The sequence below is a fragment of the Mercenaria mercenaria genome, chromosome 3 (genome assembly GCF_021730395.1).
Source record: "Mercenaria mercenaria strain notata chromosome 3, MADL_Memer_1, whole genome shotgun sequence".
Classification (NCBI taxonomy): Eukaryota; Metazoa; Mollusca; class Bivalvia; order Venerida; family Veneridae; genus Mercenaria; species Mercenaria mercenaria.
The window spans coordinates 22,781,373-22,800,716 of NC_069363.1; the positions used below are offsets into that span (position 1 = coordinate 22,781,373).

General features: G+C 36.0%; 1 protein-coding gene across 1 annotated transcript in view; it reads right to left on the reverse strand.

The window, feature by feature from the left end:
* The window catches only part of LOC123525282 (dystrobrevin beta-like), a 157,323-nt gene that overhangs the window by 23,465 nt on the left and 114,514 nt on the right, over window positions 1–19,344 (reverse strand). Inside the window, exons 15-16 of the mRNA XM_053539631.1 lie at window positions 18,969–19,224; window positions 18,443–18,572 (exon numbers count right to left, since the gene is read on the reverse strand). Coding sequence (XP_053395606.1) covers window positions 18,443–18,572; window positions 18,969–19,224 — 386 coding nt within the window. The remainder of the gene's footprint in view (window positions 1–18,442; window positions 18,573–18,968; window positions 19,225–19,344) is intronic.

The window sequence follows — 19,344 nt, forward strand, 5'->3', positions numbered from 1 at the left end:
AATCTTCTGCGGTGCTATCTTACTGCTGACATAGTCCGCACACCGGTGAGTTTTGGTGCTTCTCTTTGGTTTGAATACTGCTGGTGGAGTACTTGGTGCTAGCACCGGAATAGTCTACGATACAGCTAGAATGGTTGACAGCGTGAAACAAAGCAAGAAAACTACAGACATAAAAATTGAAAGCAGTTATAAATGCAAAAGATGATACATCAACATGCTGTTCAGATGTATTACCATTGACACACACTTCAAGAAATAATCAGACAGACATTCATCTTTTTCGAGATATTCAAACTGGACTTCTTGCTGTCAGTTCTGCTGAGAAACTGGTGCACATGGTAGTTTCAGTATCTCTGGCCAAAGCTAAGCTGCCTCCAGTCTAAACAGCTGTCAGGAGACAATTTTCTTTGACCATTTATATCGCATTCCTTACAGAGGCTGTTCAAAACAGGTTTAAAGGTTTGAGACAATTCTAACGGCTGCAGAAAGTACTGACATCAAATATAAAGTCATAAACCACATGCCTCGTGAAAACAGTGCATATACAGAAGATGTACTGTAAACAATAAATCTATTGCAACGATTTCATTTCACCATAATTCACTGGATACCAATAGAACAAGAAAAGCTCAGTTATGCCCTTTCCAACGAGATTAATTAAGTGGCCTCACTTCGGACGATAAGCAACTGTGCTAACACTGCTAATGAAATCAGGGGTCGTGAGTTCGAGCTCCCCGCTCCTCCAGCTAAAAAATACTAACATTTGGAAATAGAGTCCAGTGTATGTGCGCTTTATACCAGTCTGTGACGCTAAAAAAGAAAACTTTTCAAACTAGAGCGTCTTCTGTGTCTAGCAATATTCTCCCACTAAAATATCTAACAGTCTTGAGGAGTCGCTCATATATTAGGTAAGCAGACTATAAATAAGGTTACGAACAAACTAACGTGAAATCAATCAGTAAATACTGAGCGATGATAGTTTTCTTAAGAAGATCGCAAGCGTAATCTGACTTTCTAGTATTGTGAAGCTTGTTCGGCCGTAGATCCTTTACCTTTCTTTTACTTTATAACATTTGTAGATGAATAAGGTATAGTGTTCTAATCTCCTAAATTCAGCAATTACAATGAAACTGAAGTGATCTTGAATGGAGTCATACCAAGCATACAAAATAAGGAGATATAACGCATATTGTAATTTCAGTGCAATAACTCAATAACTGCAAATATAATATATAAGCACATTTATATTTACATATCTCGTCATAGTAATGAAGCTTCAAAAGAGGTTTCTCATCACTCCAGCAAGTATATCTGTTACGAAAAGGCACGCACAAGATAAACACCTGTCCTCTTGGAAGTGAAGCAACTGAGGAATACTACGGACACGGATGGCGCTATAGTTATCAAAGGGCAATTACTCAGTGAAAAATCATCGGAACGGAAAATGAAGACAATATGCGCATCTCCTCTTGTTATTAAAGCTTACACAGAACACCAGGTTTGCAACTTCACGTGCTATATAACAATCCCCATGACTCTAAGTCAAATACTTTTGAGATACATGCAACACAAACCAGAATCCCATTGGGCATATTTTTGACTATCAAGGGCCATAACTTGCGTCTGACTGATAGATTTCCGGAACCACATCCCAGGTACACATCTTCACATGCTGAATAATATTCCTCAGATGTTTCATTACTCTAGGTAAAATATTTTTGAAATATGTGCGACACAACTTTCATGTCTTTTTATGCATATTTTTGACTCAGACAAGGGCCAGGATGGACAAGGGCAACTCTGCACCTTCCTCTAAATAGCAAGATTTTTATTGAGAAAGGGCCATAATTCTAGAAAACAAGAGGGTCATAATGACCCTATATCGCTCACCTGTTAAACTTGGTCTTGGAATCATCAAGATAAATATTCTGACCAAGTTTCATGAAGATAGGGTCATAAATATGGCCTCTAGAGTGTTAACAAGCTTTTCCTTTGATTTGAGTGGTTTCCTAGTTTTTGACCCCACATGACGCAATTTTGAACTTGGCTTAGGAATCATCAAGATAAACATTCTTACCAAGTTTAACAAGAGCTCGTCGAACACGAAATGCCCCCTTGATACATTCAGTAATTGCACAAGGAACAGAAATTATTTGGTCACTTTGCACTAGATGTTTGACGTACTGACCTCAAATCAATAATTATGGGTCATTGACCAATCATAAGTAAACTCTGTATCAAAGCATTCTCCAGTAACTGGCAAAAAGGTCTACTGTTCTGGGACAATGACCTTTGACCTACTGACCTCAAAATTCATAGGGGTCATCTGCTGGTCATGACCATCTTCCTAATAAGTTCCGTGATCCTAGGCCCAAGCATTCTCAAGTTATAGTCCGGAAACTGTAATTGTTCTGGGTCACTGTGTCCTTGACCTTTGGCAGACTGACCTCAAAATCAATAGGGGTCATCAGCTGGCCATGACCATCCTCCCTATCAACTTTCATGCTCCTAGGCCCAAGCATTCTTCAGTTATCATCTGGAAACCCGTTTAACACTGTGACCTCGATCTATGACCTACTGCCTCAAAATCAATAGGGGTCACATGCTGGTATTGCCAACCTCCATATCAACTTTCATGATCCTATGCCCAAGCATTCTTCAGATATCATCCAGAAACACTTTAACTGTTCCGGATCACTGTGACCTTGACCTCTGACCAACTGACCTCAAAATCAATAGGGGTCATCTACTGGTCATGACTAACCTCCCTATCAACTTTCATGATCCTAGGCCCAAGCATTCTTCAGATATCATCCAGAAACACTTTAACTGTTCCGGGTCACTGTGACCTTGACCTCTGACCAACTGACCTCAAAATCAATAGGGTCATCTACTGGTCATGACTAACCTCCCTATCAACTTTCATGATCCTAGGCCCAAGAACTCTTGAGTTATCATCTTGAACCGTTTAACTGTTCCAAGTCACTGTGACCTTGACCTTTGGACAACTGATCTAAAAATCAATAGGGGTCATCTGCTGGTCATGGCCAACGTCCCTATCAACTTTCATGATCCTAGGCCCAAGCGTTCTTGAGTTATCATCCGGAAACTGTTAATTGTTCAAGGTCACTGTGACCTTGACCTTTGAGCAACTGACCTCAAAATCAATAAGGGTCATCTGCTGGTCATGACCAACCTCCATATCAACTTTCATGATCCTAGGCCCAAGCATTCTTGCGTTATCATCCGGAAACCAATTGGTCTACGGACCAACTGACATATCGACCGACTGACCGACATCTGCAAAACAATATACCCCACCTTCTTCGAAGGGGGGCATAATGAAGATAAGGTAATAAATGTGGCCTATACAGTGTTAACAAGCTTTTCCTTTGATTTGAGCAGGTAACCTAGTTTTTGACCACGTATGACCCAGTTTCGAACTTGGCCTAGGAATCATCAAGATAAACATTCTGACCAAGTTTCATGAAGATAGGGTCATAAATGTGGCCTCTAGGTTGTTAACAAGCTTTTCCTGATGACCTAGTTTTTAACTCAAGACGATCCAGTTTCGATCCAGGCCTACAGATCATCAAGATAATCATTCTGTGCAAGTCTGTATCAAATCAAAGCATAAATGAAACCTCTACATGGCTGAAAGGGCCAAAATAGAAAAGTTTGCCCATTTCAGGGGCAGTAACTCTAATACCCATGATGGAATCTAGCCAGTTTTTGAAAGGAACTGAGATCTTATTGTGACTTAAGTTGTGTATAAGTGTGGTTAAAATCAAATATAAATTGTCACTTCTATCGTGTTCACAAGGTAAAAATTAACAAATTTTGGCTCTTTCAGGGGTCAATCAGGGACCGTAAATTCAAGATTTATTGTTGTTGAAGATGTTTTTTCAAGTTTGTATCAAATCAAACCATAAAAGAAGTCTCTATATGGCTGCAAAAGCCAAAATAGCAAATTTTGGCCCTTTAAGGGTTATAACTCTGGAACCCATGATGGGATCTGGCCAATTTTCGAAAGGAACTGAGATATTATGCCAATACAAGTTGTGTGCAAGTTTGAATAGAGTTAATTGCAAAATGTGGTTTCTATCATGTTCACAAGCCAAAAATAGCAAATTTTGGCTCTTTAAGGTGCCATAACTCTGGGACCCATGATGGGATCTGGCCAGTTTCTGAAAGGAACCGAGATATTATGCCAATACAAGTTGTGTGCAAGTTTGATTAAAATTGATTGCAAAATGTGGTCTTTTTCATGTTCAAAAGAAATTGTGGACGGACGATGAGCAAGGGGTAATCAAAAAAGCTCACCCTGTCATGTAAATGGAAACTCCATAGGTAACCAAACACTTCTATGAAAATATAACAAGGACTTCTTGTGATTTATCATATGATTTACAAGGGTTCATCTCTCAGATACTTGGATATTTAGCCACTTGCTGAAACAAGAGGGTCATGATGACCCTAGATCACTCACCTGAGTAATATGAGCTACATGTTTCAAATGTCAAACTGATGCTAAAATATTAAGAAAGTAGGTTAGCAGGTCACATTAATGGTCACTGAAAGGCAGTTTTAAGATCGGTATGCAAAAATTGTACATGTCATCCAAATTTCAAGGCTGTATCTTAAAATACAAACTAGAATGTGTCTGTATGACACAGGGTGTGCCCCAACTCGTACATTTGTCACAAATAAGGGGCAATAATTCATATTTTTGCAGTCTTAAGGGGGTACAGCCTCAACAAACATTTTATGAAAAGGATTCATTATAAGCTATGAGCATCACAAACAATCCACTATTTTGGCTATTTCAAGGGCCATAACTCTGTAATAAGCGCTATGATTCCCAAAAAAAAAAAAGCCAAATGTGCAAGGTCACATCCTGATAAAGACTCAAGCAAGGGTTCATGAATTTACATCAAATACTTTTTGAGCTAGGCACATTATTTGGTGAAAATGTTAATTCTTGACTATTTCAGCGGCAATAACTCTGGAAATAGGGGGTGGAGGCAGTCAAAAAATAGGAGGTGCTCAAGTTTACATCATGATAAAGACTCATGCAAGGTTTAATCAATGTTAATTTTTGACTATTTCAGGGGCCATTACTCTTAAATTTGTGGCAGAGCCAGACGAAAAATAGGAGGTGTGCAAGTTCATATCATGATAAAGACTCATGCAAGGTTTTATCAATTTATATCAAATACTTTTTGAGCTAGGCGTGTCACGAACTTCGGACGGACTGACGGATGGACGCACGGACGCATGCACATTTGTTTTCTTAAGTGGTATTTCCCAGCCAGCATAAGTCGTATTTTCATTAAGTGGTAAACACCATTTTTGAGTCGGCTAAAGGCTGAAAGCCTTTTGACGAGTCCTTGCTATCCAACGATTCTCTAAACGGACCAAATAACACAGTGAAGGGATGTAGTTCCATAAGATTTCTCAAACTTCAAACAGTTCACTGCATGAATGAAGTTAAGTTGTGTCAATTCCCTTTGCTGTGACCAATATACGATGTAATCTGTCATATTTATGACTTGTAATTGTGCAATTCTCGAATGTAACTCATTAAGCATAAATGTGCATTTTAAGAATTGCGCAGGCTTACAAAGCTTGGGTAACATCCAGCGAAAGACAAAAAATAGTTCCAGCAGGGCTCCAGATAAGATGCGTATTAGCGTAAATTACGTATAGAAATAATGCAAATACGCATGTCTAATAATTTCTAAGCGTATAAAAACGTATATAAAATTACAGAAACGCACAAAATGCTTTTTTTTAAAAACAAAATCGGAATCGTCTGGATGCGTTAGGTAACATAGCCGATCAGCCTTAATTCTCCCACATTGAACGTAAACACGCATCGTATGATTTCTATAAACTTTGCGTGGGTTGAATTTTGCAGTCAGTAAACGGTTAAATTATCGGAAGAAGAAGCTCTTACTGGTTTGTTTAGTTACTACTGATATTAAAAATGATTTTAATTCTTATTTTTCGAGAAATAAACAAATGGGCGAAACATTAAATTGTATTTTCTTGTAGTTTTTGAAATAGAAAGTAGATCGTCTATGTTTGGCGAAACGAAACAACTTTTTTATGAAAAGATTTAAATAAGAGGTAATTTAACCGTAAACTTCAATGTCAGATACTGCCAATTGCTGCTAAATGTCTTCGTATCATCACAATTTGTAAAATATATTGTTCAAACTGGAGAAAAGTGTAATCGTATCCGGATATAATATTTTGGGTAAATATCGAGCTGAGGCCTCCGTGGCCGAGTGGTTAAGTCGTATGATTCAAACCATTTGCCCTCATCGATTGGTTCGAAACTACATTTGGGCGTAGAAGTATTCTTCACGTGAGGAAGCCATCAACTGTTACGGGAAGTCGGTGGTTCTACCCAGGTGCCCGCCTCTGATGAAATAGTTACAGGAGGCACCTGGGTCTTCCTCACCATAAGCTGGAAAGTCGCCATAATTTACTAAAATTGTGTCAGGGCGAGTTAAACTACAAAATATAATATAAATATCGAGCTGTGTTATGAAATTTTAAGAAAAAAACTAAAAACAAACTGAAACTGGTAGACTATACTGTCAGTACATCAATCATTAGCCGACTCAGGCCATTCAGGCCTTTGATTCATATACAGAATGAAGGACAATTAAAGTCATAACCACCTAACCCTAATCCTTACACACCACTTAACCACTAGAGTCGGAATCGTATACTCGGACAAGACCAAATCTATATGCCCCAACCACTCATGGGGGGCACAAAAAGTAGGTCAGTAGGTCACATTCCACATAACCCAAATTCAAACTTGACCTAAAGATCATCAAGGTTAACATTCTGACCAAGTTTCATGAAGAAAGTCATAAATGTGGCCTCTAGAGTGTAAACAAGGTTTTCCTTTGATTTGACCTGGTGACCTTATTTTTGACCCCACCTGGCATAGATTTGAACTTGACCTAAAGATCATCAAGATTAACATTCTAACCAAGTTTCATTACGGTGTGGCCATAAATGTGGCCTCTAGAGTGTTAACTAGCTTTACATTTGATTTGATCTGGTGGCCTAGTTTTTGACCCCACCTGACCAGATTTGAACTTGACGCCGACGCATGGGTGAGTCCAATAGCTCTACTATTCTTTGAATAGTCGAACTAAAAATACAGCCTCTATCGCATACACAAGGTTTTTCTTTGACTTGACCTAGTGACCTAGTTTTTGACCAGAGATGATCCATTTCCAAACTTTGCCTAGATTTCATCAAGGTAATCATTCTTACAAAATTTCATGAAGATCAGTTGAAAAATACACCTAAATGTTGACAGACTACAGATGACAGACAGACGACAGACAGACAGATGCCGGACATCGAGCGATCACAATAATTGCTCAGGTGAGCTAAAAACAAGAAAGTAGGTCAGTAGGTCACATTCATGGTCACTGAAAGTCAGTTTTAAGATGCGTGTGCAAAACTGTACATGTCATTCAAATTTCAAGGCTGTATCTTAAAAAACAAGAATGTAGGTCAGTAGGTCACATTCCACATGACCCAGATTCGTACTTGACCTAAAGATCATCAAGGTTAACATTCTGACTAAGTTTCATTAAAATATGGTCATAAATGTGGCCTCTAGAGTGTTAACAAGCTTTTCCTTTGATTTGATCTGGTGACCTAGTTTTTGACCCCACATGACGCAGATTTGAACTTGACCTAAAGATCATCAAGGTTAACATTCTGACCAAGTTTCACAGATATATTTGTGGCCTCTTAGAGTGTTAACAAGCTTTTCCTTTGATTTGATCTGTTGAGATCTAGTTTTTGACCCCACCTGATCCAGATTTAATCTTGACTTTAAGATCATCAAGATTAACATTCTGACCAAGGTTCATGAAGATACAGTCATAAATGTGGCCTCTAGAGTGTTAACTAGATTTTCCTTTCATTTGACCTGGTGACCTAGTTTTTATCCCATCAGACCCAGATTTGAATTTGACCTAAAGATCATCAAGGTTAACATTCTGAATAAGTTTCATTAAGATATGGTCATAAATGTGGCCTCTAGAGTGTTAACAAGCTTTTCCTTTGATTTGACCTGGTGACCTAGTTTTTGACCCCACATGACGCAGATTTGAACTTGACCTAAAGGTCATCAAGGTTAACATTCTGACCAAGTTTCACCGATATATTTGTGGCCTCTTAGAGTGTTAAAAAGCTTTTCCTTTGATTTGATCTGTTGAGATCTAGTTTTAGACCCCACATGATACAAATTCAAACTTGACCTAAAGATAATCCAGACAAACATTCTGACCCAGTTTCATTAAGATACAGTCATAAATTTGGCCTCTAGTGTTAACTAGTTTTTCCTTTGATTTGACCTGGTGACCTAGTTTTTGATCCCACCTGACCCAGATTTGAACTTGACCTAAACATCATCAAGATTACATTCTGACCAAGTTTCATAGAGATATTATCATAAAGTGTTAACAAGCTTTTCCTTTGATTTGACCTGGTGACCTAGTTTTTGACCCCAGATGATCCAATATCGAACTTGTCCAAGATTTTATTGAGGGTAACATTCTGACCAAGTTTCATTAAGACTGGGCCAAAATTGTGACCTCTAGAGAGTTAACAGTCAAATTGTTGACGACGGACGACAGAGACAGACACAGGGCGATCACAAAAGCTCACCTTGAGCACTTCGTGCTCAGGTGAGCTAAAAATAATATCAAATTTTGACTCTTTGTGGGTACATTTTGACTTTTTCATTTTGGTTACAATTTGGTTGGGTAAGTTTTGACTATAATCCTACACTAATACCCTTGTGGTTCCATTCATGTGCATGTGAACTTTGAACGATGGAAAATTAGATGATAAACCTTACAGAGGCCTACATACAATGCTCGAGGTATGCCTTTATTTAACTGACAAACAAATCAAACAATGTTAGAGGTTGACAAACTATCTTTTTGAATATTATTAATTTATGTAAGGGCATAGGTGTGGCAAAACAACATATTCTACATCCCATTGCATGAAGATGGGATTTAAAATAAACACAAGGCAGTCATTCAGCTAAATATTATTTTATTAACATTGTCTATGAATGCATTAACAACAAGAGCAAAATGCAAGAACACACAAGAGTGTAAAATAGAGTATAACATATATAGATGATAGATGAGGAAAGAACAATGTAGTGCTGTAGTACATCCTCTGTCACAACCTGTAGCAAGTTTATTACACTTCAATATAGTTATTACAACTGCTGACAACGTGCAAAAATATCACTACAATTTTCTACTATGTATACTGAACTGTATCATGTATTACTTCAGCCTACACACTGGCCTACTTTGAAAATTGTGCTCTAATACACATATATCTTATATGAAATTAATGCACAGTAGAACATTTTTTTAAAATGAATAAAACTTTATCTTAACCATATACAGTCTATAAAATTTAAATTCTGGAAAATTAAAACAAAATAATTCCCATAAATGATAATAGCCAGAAATTATAATTTCTGTTATTTATGCGAGATTCATCTTCATCTTAACTTCCTTCCTTCTCTCTTGCACATAATTCTTGTAATCAACAAAAATGTTATTGAAATTACCTTGGCATTTAAAACTTTCAATATTTCCCTTATATTTGTAAAATACACCATCAGCAAAAAGTAATCACAATACAAAATAGATCAACATGAAATTTGGTTTGTGTTGATATAGAGCAAGTATCAGCCTAGTATGTAATGTTTACTGCCAACATGACTCTAACTGAAGCCAATGTGTTGACTGAAATCCCCTAAAATGTGTTACATGCATTCAAAACTGCTCTAATGTGCTGTTGGATTTGTGTTTACTTGTGCCCTTTCTTAACCTGAGAAACAAGAGCTGTCTGTTGACAGTGCACTTGACTATTTGAAGAATTGATGGAAGTATGGTCAGAGATTTCCAGAAAAAAGAAATAGATAAGACAATGTACCTGTATTTGTGGATCTACATAAGTCTTGCACTATATGGCAATGTGTGACCATGATGGTAAGCAAGTGTTTAAAGTTTCAAAGCCATATATCAAACAGTTTAGACAAAATATGGAATGGTACGCTAAACATAACTAATTTCTATGTCAAAAAGGGCCATAACAGACCTAAAGTCCTTGTCCTAGTTATGTAGTCTTGCCTACATATGTAGAGTGACTATGATTGTAATCATTTATTTATTTGGGTTTTATGGCGCACCAATATAGTATAGGTTATATGGCGCCAAACAGGACTACAAATAATCAAGTGGCCAAACTTTCAAAGCCATTTGACAAACAGGTTAGGCAAAATATGGGCTGGTATTAAATATTTAACTGATTTACAAGTCCATAAAGGGCCAAAATTCAACTAAAACAATTGACAGAGTTATGAACACTTGCCTACAGATGGAGATCATGATGATAAACAAGAGTTAAAGTTTCAAACCCACATGTCAAATAGTTTTGAAAAAATGTTGACTTGTACGAAAACTAACTAAAAAGTGCCATAATTCAGCCAAAATAGTTGACAGAGTTAGGTAATTTGGCTACAGATGGAAGTCATGATAATAAGGAAGTCTTCAAAGTTTCAAAGCCACATGTCAAATAGTTTTGACAAAACGCTGACTTGTACGAAAATTGTACCAATTTCCAAGTCCAAAAAGGGCCATAATTCAGCCAAAATAGTGACAGAGTTATGTACTCTTGCCTACAGATATAGACTATTATACTGAATAAGTGATAAAAGTTTCAAAGCCATATGTCAAACAGTTTACACAAAATATGAACTGGTACGAAAAACTTAACCAAGATTTGTAAGTTAAAAGGGGCCATAACTCAGCCAAAATCCTTGATGGAGATATGTACTCATGCCTAAGCTTTATCTCGAAAGGTTTTGTCAAAATGTGGTCTGGTACGAAAAAATTAACCAAGGTGTGACGCCGACACAGACAAAGACACCAACGCCGATGCCATAGTGAGTAGGATAATTCTAGTTATTCTTCAAATAGTTGAGGTAAAAAGCAGCACAAGAACCAGTTATAAGTATTGATGGATTTCACTGGCTGACTCCTGACCCATAGGACCATTAACTCCTCAACCCTTAACTACAACCACGGAAGTGATGGTGTGACAAATGAAGTAGTCATTTATTTCTACACTTTGGAAGCAGCTGTAGGTGAATTATTTTACAATATAGACAGCAAATCACAGTATGATTATTACACAAGATCAGATGTCACTTAGAGTAATTATATAACAAGCAATACGTCAGAATATAACTTAACAACTTTGTGAAAACAAACGAACCTTTTCTAGAGTTAAATGTTTTAGACAACATGTGAAGAGAAGAGCATGTTTCAAACATTCCAGGATCAACAATATTTATCTAGTTACAATATACATCTTCAGCTCTTAACATTACTCTCAATAAGATAATACTAAGATTTTCATTTTCAAGCTTAATAGAGGCAAAGTGAAAAACAGAAAGAAATGGGGTCTTATAAAGAATTATACAGTAAAAAATGGAAACTAATCAAATGCTCATCTTAAACTGCACATTTTGTCTCTAAGTATCTACATATTTATTTAAAATCTGACGTTGATTCGTACAACTGTTTCATTAATTTTCTGAGTATTAGGCATACTTTTAGAGGATACAGAGAGATTAACATTCTATAAGTTTATATGATTAGGACGATTCTATCCAGGAACCTTAATGTAATGTACTTAATTCTATCTACTTAAATATTCTGACAGACAAAAAGTCGGCAAATAAATGTATTCTTTAAAGTGGTTTAATAGCTGATCTAAAAATATTGTAAAACATAAGATGTAGACAGTGTCTCTATGTAAGGTCTTTTACACAGATCATCCTGTCAAATAGCAAAGACAGTGTTATCCTGTCAAACAGCTAACACAGTACCATCCTGTCAAATCTGTCAAACAGCAAAGGTAGTGTTATCATGTCAAATAGCTTACATAGTACTTACCATCCTGTCAAATAGCAAAGACAGTATTATCCTGTCAAATAGCTAACAGAACATTCCTGTCAAATAGCTAACACAGTACCATTCTGTCAAAGCAATGACTGTGTTATCCTGTCAAATAGCTACCACAGAAGTATCCTGTAAAATAGCTAACAAAAAATATCCTGTCAAATAGATAATATAAAGTGTTATCCTGTCAAATAGCTAACACAGTAATATCCTGTCAAATAGCTAACTCAGTAGCATCCTGTCAAATAGCTACTTCTTACAAAGCAACAGACTGAATCAAAGTCCTCAACACTCTATTCAACAAATTAAGATGAAAACAGAACAGAAGTGATTTTCTATACAAGTATGACTGTTAGTGCATAAGTCAGAGAGGCAGTGTGAGTCTAAAATGGCATGGTACATTATATATTATACAACAATACTTTTCTTTCAAAGATAAGATATGCAAGCCCTATTTATGTAAAATAAAAATGCAAATTTGTGTAAAAACATCTGATTAGTGATTGTACATGAAGTCTGAACACATAAAAAGCACAAAAATAAATCATTTGTAACATGTAACAGTTTAAAACAACAGTCTTTGAAAAACAAACATAGTTATACTGAACAGCAAAAATAAAAAAGTAAGTTCCTTTCAATAACAAAATAAAACAAAAATTTCTAAAGCAAATGTAAAATACTGATCTTTTAACAGAGCAGAACTGTAATATATACATTGAACTGCTTGCACTGCATTTGTAGATATATTACAGACATGATACAGATGTATTGTGTGTGAACACTATGCTTGGCAGGGTCAAAATGTGTTTATTTTCAGGCCATCTTTATTTACAGGTCAGCATATAATTAAAATTTTTACACTGGAAATAAAAACAGTGGTCTTCACAGTTGCATGTCCTTCATTTACAAGTGTTTTTAGCACATGTCTGAAAAACCCGACAAAGGTCACCCACAAAAGGGTAATTAATGGCACATTTAAGTTGATTTCAAATTTTTTTGTATTTTTGGACTAGAAGAAAATACATAATGTAAAAACATAGGGCAAACACTTTGTAAAACAGAAGACCGTAAACTGAAATTTTAACTTAGAATAAAACCCCAAATAGCATGGTGCACTTGACTATTTGGCAATTTCTCAGTAGAAAAAGGGACATAACTTAACAAAACTTGTGTAACTGGTACTACAATTTATTACAAATTAAAACTATATTGAAGCACTGATGAGAAGGACGCATTGTGTGAAGTTTCAATCCAATATACATATATAGCTAGTACTGAGATATAGCCTCCTGTAGGTCTGATGACCAGGAATTGTGTAATACATGTATTTATTATTAATATACAGTTTGATAGTTAGTTGTGTGCAAACTTTGACTCAGGTTTTAAGTTGAAAAAGGGTCATAATTTACATTTAATACACTAAATTCAACAACAGGCTGACGACTGCACGTGAAATCTTAACTCAATCTTATAAGATGAAAAACAGCCATTATCTATTTTGAATCCCACCATAACTTAACTAAACTTAGATTTTTTTCACAAGAGGAGATGACTGGGAAGCCTTGTGTGAAGGTTTATTCCAATATAAGTAATGACTATTGAGATATAACCTCGAAAGCAAAACCTTTATAAAGGTGGAAAACCAATACAAATGATCACTACAATGTAAATACCCAGTGAGTTAAAATATATTTCACTTTTCTTCAAATAGTCAAGCGAATGAAATGCAAGCTGAGGTAAAGGTAGCTGGTTAAGCACAAAATTAAAATATTCATTATTTTTGTATGAATGTACCAAATAAATTCTGACCACACATTCAACTGTAATAAGCCAGACTTTTGTTCTACAACTGTGCAAGTTGTATGAAGCACTGACAATGACAGGCAAAATGAAGAAAATGTAATTCAGGAGGTTCTTGTTAAATAGAATATCACTGGTAGGTGGAGATGATAAGAAATATAAATACAGCAGCTAAAATATCTAAATAATGCTTTGTTTATTGCAAAGGAATAATCTTCCCTTTTATGCTTTGTTCTTAATTGGCAAATATTACAGAAAAGGTTCTACATACATATAACAGAGGCGAGCAGAAACCATAAAATTTGTCTTCATGTCAAGTAAAACCTTTCAAATGACTTTTTCCAGAGAATGACTAGTCCTTTTTAAACTAACTTGGTAATTGTTCAACACAAGTTTAGAGAAGGAGAAAACAAGCAGTATTATTTTCATTATTCCTTGGTCTAAACTGAATGTTCGTATACAATGTACTATAACGGCCTGTCTGAGGCAAGTGGGTTTGTAATTTTGTATGCTGTTACTTTGACCTTTGATCAAATAACCTCAAAACTATCACAGGTCATCTACTGACTACAGGCAACCATCCTAGGAAAGCTGACAAAAAAGCATTCTTTAATCATACAGCTGACAGCATTTTCAGTATCATGGTCACTGTCACCTTGACTTTTGACTTAATGATCCCCAAAATAGTAGGGGTCATCTACTGACAACAGGCAACCATCCTATGAAGTCTACCACCTGTAGGTCAAAGCATTCCTTAATTATTGAACAGAAACCATTTTCAGTCTAAAGTTCACTGTGGCCTTGACCTTTGTCCTACTGTCCCAGAAAGAAAAGGGGTCATCTGACCAAAAGAAACCATCTATGAAATTTGGTGAATGTAGGAAAATGCCTTTTCTAGTTATTGAGCTGAAATCAAGAAACCACTGTGACCTTGACCCTTGACCTACAGACCATCAAAACAATAAGGGTCATCTACTGACATCAGGCAATCATCCTATGAAGTTTGACACATGTAGGTCACACTGTTCTTTAGTTATTGTGTGGAATAATTTTCAGCCTCAAGATCAGTGACTTTGACCTTTGACCTAATGACCCCCAAAACAATAAAGGTGATCAACTGATCATAGGCAATCATCTCATGAAGATTAGGCAAATGTAAGCCATAGCATTCTTTAATTATTGCACAGAAACCATTTATAGCTTCAAGGTCACTGTGACCTTAGCCTTTGCCCTCCAAAAATATCAGGGGCCATCTACTGATCACAGGCAATTATACTGTGAATTTCCCCATTGTGAGATGGAAGGATTGACAGACAGAGAGAAACATGGCTCTACATGGCACAGTAGAAAGTAAAACTGATACCAATAGAATAAAAGTTAAAACAATTTCAAACCAATGACATGAAAATACACGAAAAAGATCTTTCTGTAGATTGGTTCTTTTGAAAATGAAGTAAAATATTCAATAATACATTTAAACCTTATTTACAATAAATTGTAAACACTTCCTTGTATGTAGGCCAGACCTATTTTGTGGACGTTCCTTATTTTCAAAGCTGTCTCTGAGAAACTAAAATGTGAAATGATCTATACAAGGGAGGCAAATGTTGTCATGTTATACTCAAAAGTAATTATAACAGGTTCATGCATTATTCATAACATACATATCGTATTACTGCAGAGAACATCTGCAAGCCAAGTTGTTCTGTAACAGAACACATGGAACAATTTGTGACATTTTTAACAAATTATACAATCAAATAGTTAAACATTTTCTACATCATAAGTATATGAAAATAAGTCTACAAACAAACATCCTTTTTTTAGTTAGTGTCTGATTGGTTGCATGTATTATCACCTTTTTATTGGCACAAATACATGAGACAATCATCTACAATACAGTGCCATCTAATCTTCTGCAAAACATGCAGATGCTTGCAACATTACTCGAGTCCACTGTAAATCAAGGTATCCTAGACTCACCTATTTCTACACACTAACAGGCAACATGGCTGTGCTTTAACATTCAGTAAGATACGTGACTCTATATGATACTGCATGTGCAGTTACCTTTTATGCATTGAAGCCTATCATCAACATATTATTCTAAACAACTCACTGTCAGATATCAAAAGTAAACAACAACTAGTGTGGTCAGCCATATTTTTTTCTTACACACCTATTTCCACACATCTAACAGGATATTGTTATGAAGCATTTGATTGGCTTAAATATTTATTTGTGTAATCACTGTAAGTCATGTGCTACACCATAACTGTCATGGATGCTGCAATAAAACTTGAAACAACAGCAGTTGCAAGTAGATAATCAATATTTAGGCAAAATAATAAATAAATCTGAAAATATTTAAACATTCATGAACATAAGTGGCCAGGAACATAAATAATCACTCTGTTTTTTTTTTAATAAACAATGTCTGATGTTTTTTGTTCCACTCTTCTGGACTGCAGTGTTTACAGAGGAAATTGTCATGTATTTATTTGGTACAAAACTTTAGATGGACCCAGTTTTCGCAGCCTACTTGGCAAAGTAAACATTTTTTGAAGTGCAAAGTAATGAATGCATTGATAAATAATGTGTACACCTTCCAAAACGGTGCATAAAAAGTAAGACTATACATGTCACATGGCAAACATGTGACTTTGACAGCACCTGAAGTGGATAGCAGACATACAACAAAATTTCCATCATTTTTTTTAATCTAAGCATCCATCGGGATGTTTTTATAATGGATGAAAATTTGCATTAGTAAAAATCTTAAAAGTCATGTACAAGGTAATATAAAGTTGATAAACATCTTAAAATACCGAACTTTCGAGATTGTTTACCAGTGAAATGAACCGTGATGTTTTTCTGTCAAACCACCATGTAACTGCATCATCAGAAATGCTAATTAACTGAAATCGAGATCAAAACAAAAATGGCGTCGAAGTAGGTGTGCGTAAAATTACAGGGTACGATGATATACTGTATGCAAGTGTTACACAGTGAACACTCAAAGCAGTATTTCTGAAATGTGCAACATTTCCCCAAAGTAAACATGTTAACAATATTATTGAAGACTATAAGCTTACCTAAAATAAGGTTTTTCACAACTCTTTGTAAGTGGGTTGCTATACAGAAGAATTTAAATAACAATTCTTTGCTTATCAAATGATAAATCTCTGTACAGAGGTTAATCAACCAATCTAGTCAATAAATAGAACTTTGGTCATTTGTATGCCCACAACATAACTCAAACGATCATACATGTTATTTATAGCATTAATATTTCATCATTATCATCGTTTCAGGATCTCAGCTTGTCTGATTGTACGTCTCAGTGTTTTAACATTTAGCATCAGACGTATTTCCTCTTTCTGTGAATGACGCTAACTCATTTCATTTGGAGTTCAAAAAATTGTCTCAAGAATACTAGGTTAAATGGTATTGATAGACCCTTTCCACAGATCAATCTGACTGAAAAGAATGGTGATAGTTCTCATGTCTAGCTACTCACTATATGCTGTAACTTGTTACCAAAGACTTTAACTCTATTACCTGCTGAATTCCATAATGGGGTTCATCATTAATTTGGGCAAAACTTTATATTCAAGGTGTCACTGAAATTTACTGACTGAATAGCGAACGTACAGACATGATGCTGAACATCAGCTGCATGAAACTTTGTTGCAACATTCTTGCATGGCCTTTTCCAGTTTTTGTTAACCAGACTGGTTTAAGTGACCTAGCTATCGGTCTAAAACTATAGATACTAAATTTTCAAAGTGCTAAGTGGGAAAATGCTTAGCAAGTTAATTTATTTAACCTTTAGCCTGCTGGTGGCAACTGATTCTGCCTTCGCGACCAGTGCAGACCAAGATCTTTCCAGCCATAGATTGTACATTTACTCACAATTACACAGCAGCACAATGTATACGGTCTTTCTATCTTAATGATGCTTTGAGGTCCCCATTGTACATAGCTACCTGCAACCTCTTATGCTCTAATATAAAGGTCTGTATTCAACTCACATAATGAAGTGTCAGGAAGTTTCTTTTTTTTTTTGGTTGGATTTAACGTCGCACCGACACACGATAGGTCATATGGCGACTTTCCAGCTTTAATGATGGAGGAAGACCCCAGGTGCCCCTCCGTGTATTATTTCATCACGAGCGGGCAACTGGGTAGAACCACCGACCTTCCGTAAGCCAGCTGGATGGCTTCCTCACATGAAGAATTCAACGCCCCGAGTGAGGCTCGAACCCACATCGATGAGGGGCAAGTGATTTGAAGTCAGCGACCTTAACCACTTGGCCACGGAGGCCCCGTCAGCAGATTTCATCATGCATAAGAGGTCACCAGCAGCATATCAAAGGTCTCTAGAGCCTCACCAGTACACCATCAATCCTTACATTATGTAACATAATTCATTACACAAATAGACTAACAACATTTATTAACATATTTTTTCTTCTTTAGATAAAAAAGTAGGAATAGTAGGAGTTTTTTCAAAAAAAAAGTAGGAAAAAGTAGGAACAGACCTAAAAAGTAGGAAAAGTAGAAAAAAGGAGGACTACTTGAAAGCCTGTAGTTACCTTAGGATGGTTATCATACAGCTCAGCATCTTCATCATCTGTTCTTGTGTAACTTTCATCATCTGTTCTAACATATGACTCTCCGTCATCTGTTGTGTATTCCACACGTGGGAAAATATGCCGCAAATATCTGTACATATAAAAGTACAGTTTGTTTTATAACTATTTATCTAGTCATCTATCAAGTTTCATCTTTTAAAATGTTGAACCTTTCCTCAAGTCAAAGCTTTCCTAAATAACAGAATTTAATCTTGACCTTGTAATTGGCAACCTAGTCTAATCTCTCATAATGACATGGTTTACCCAAACAAATGTTTAACTTACAGTAAAAGCTGCCAACACAATACTGACAAAGTAGTCCCACTCAGACCTAATCACTTCTTTAAGCATGAAGCTGCATAGACAAAATAATGCTTTTCTGTTGATAATATAAACATCTACTACACACTGGTTTTCAAATATACATGATCCTGCTTTGTCCTAAGTGTAAAACTATACTTATAATTACTGATTCATTTCCACGTACCTGTGTTTGCTTTCATCATCCTCACTATAACTGCTTCCACTACTATATCCACTGCGACTTCCGCTGCTGTATCCACTGCGATTTCCGCTGTTATATCCACTGTGCTGATTGCTGTTGTTTTCAGTGTTAGCTTGTTTAGACCTCAATTCTGTGACAAACTTTGTTTCCTGATCAAGACGTTTCTGAACTTCTTTTTGCCATGATTCAAGATCTTCTCGCGTCTGCATCATATAGTTCTCCGCAATTTCAAGGTCACCTTGCAAAAAACAACAACAACATCTCTTAAAGCATTAGTCAAAAAGAAGTAAATAATACATACACTCCAGTAATAGCCAGGCTGGTAACTGATTATTTATGAACCAAATACACTGTTCTA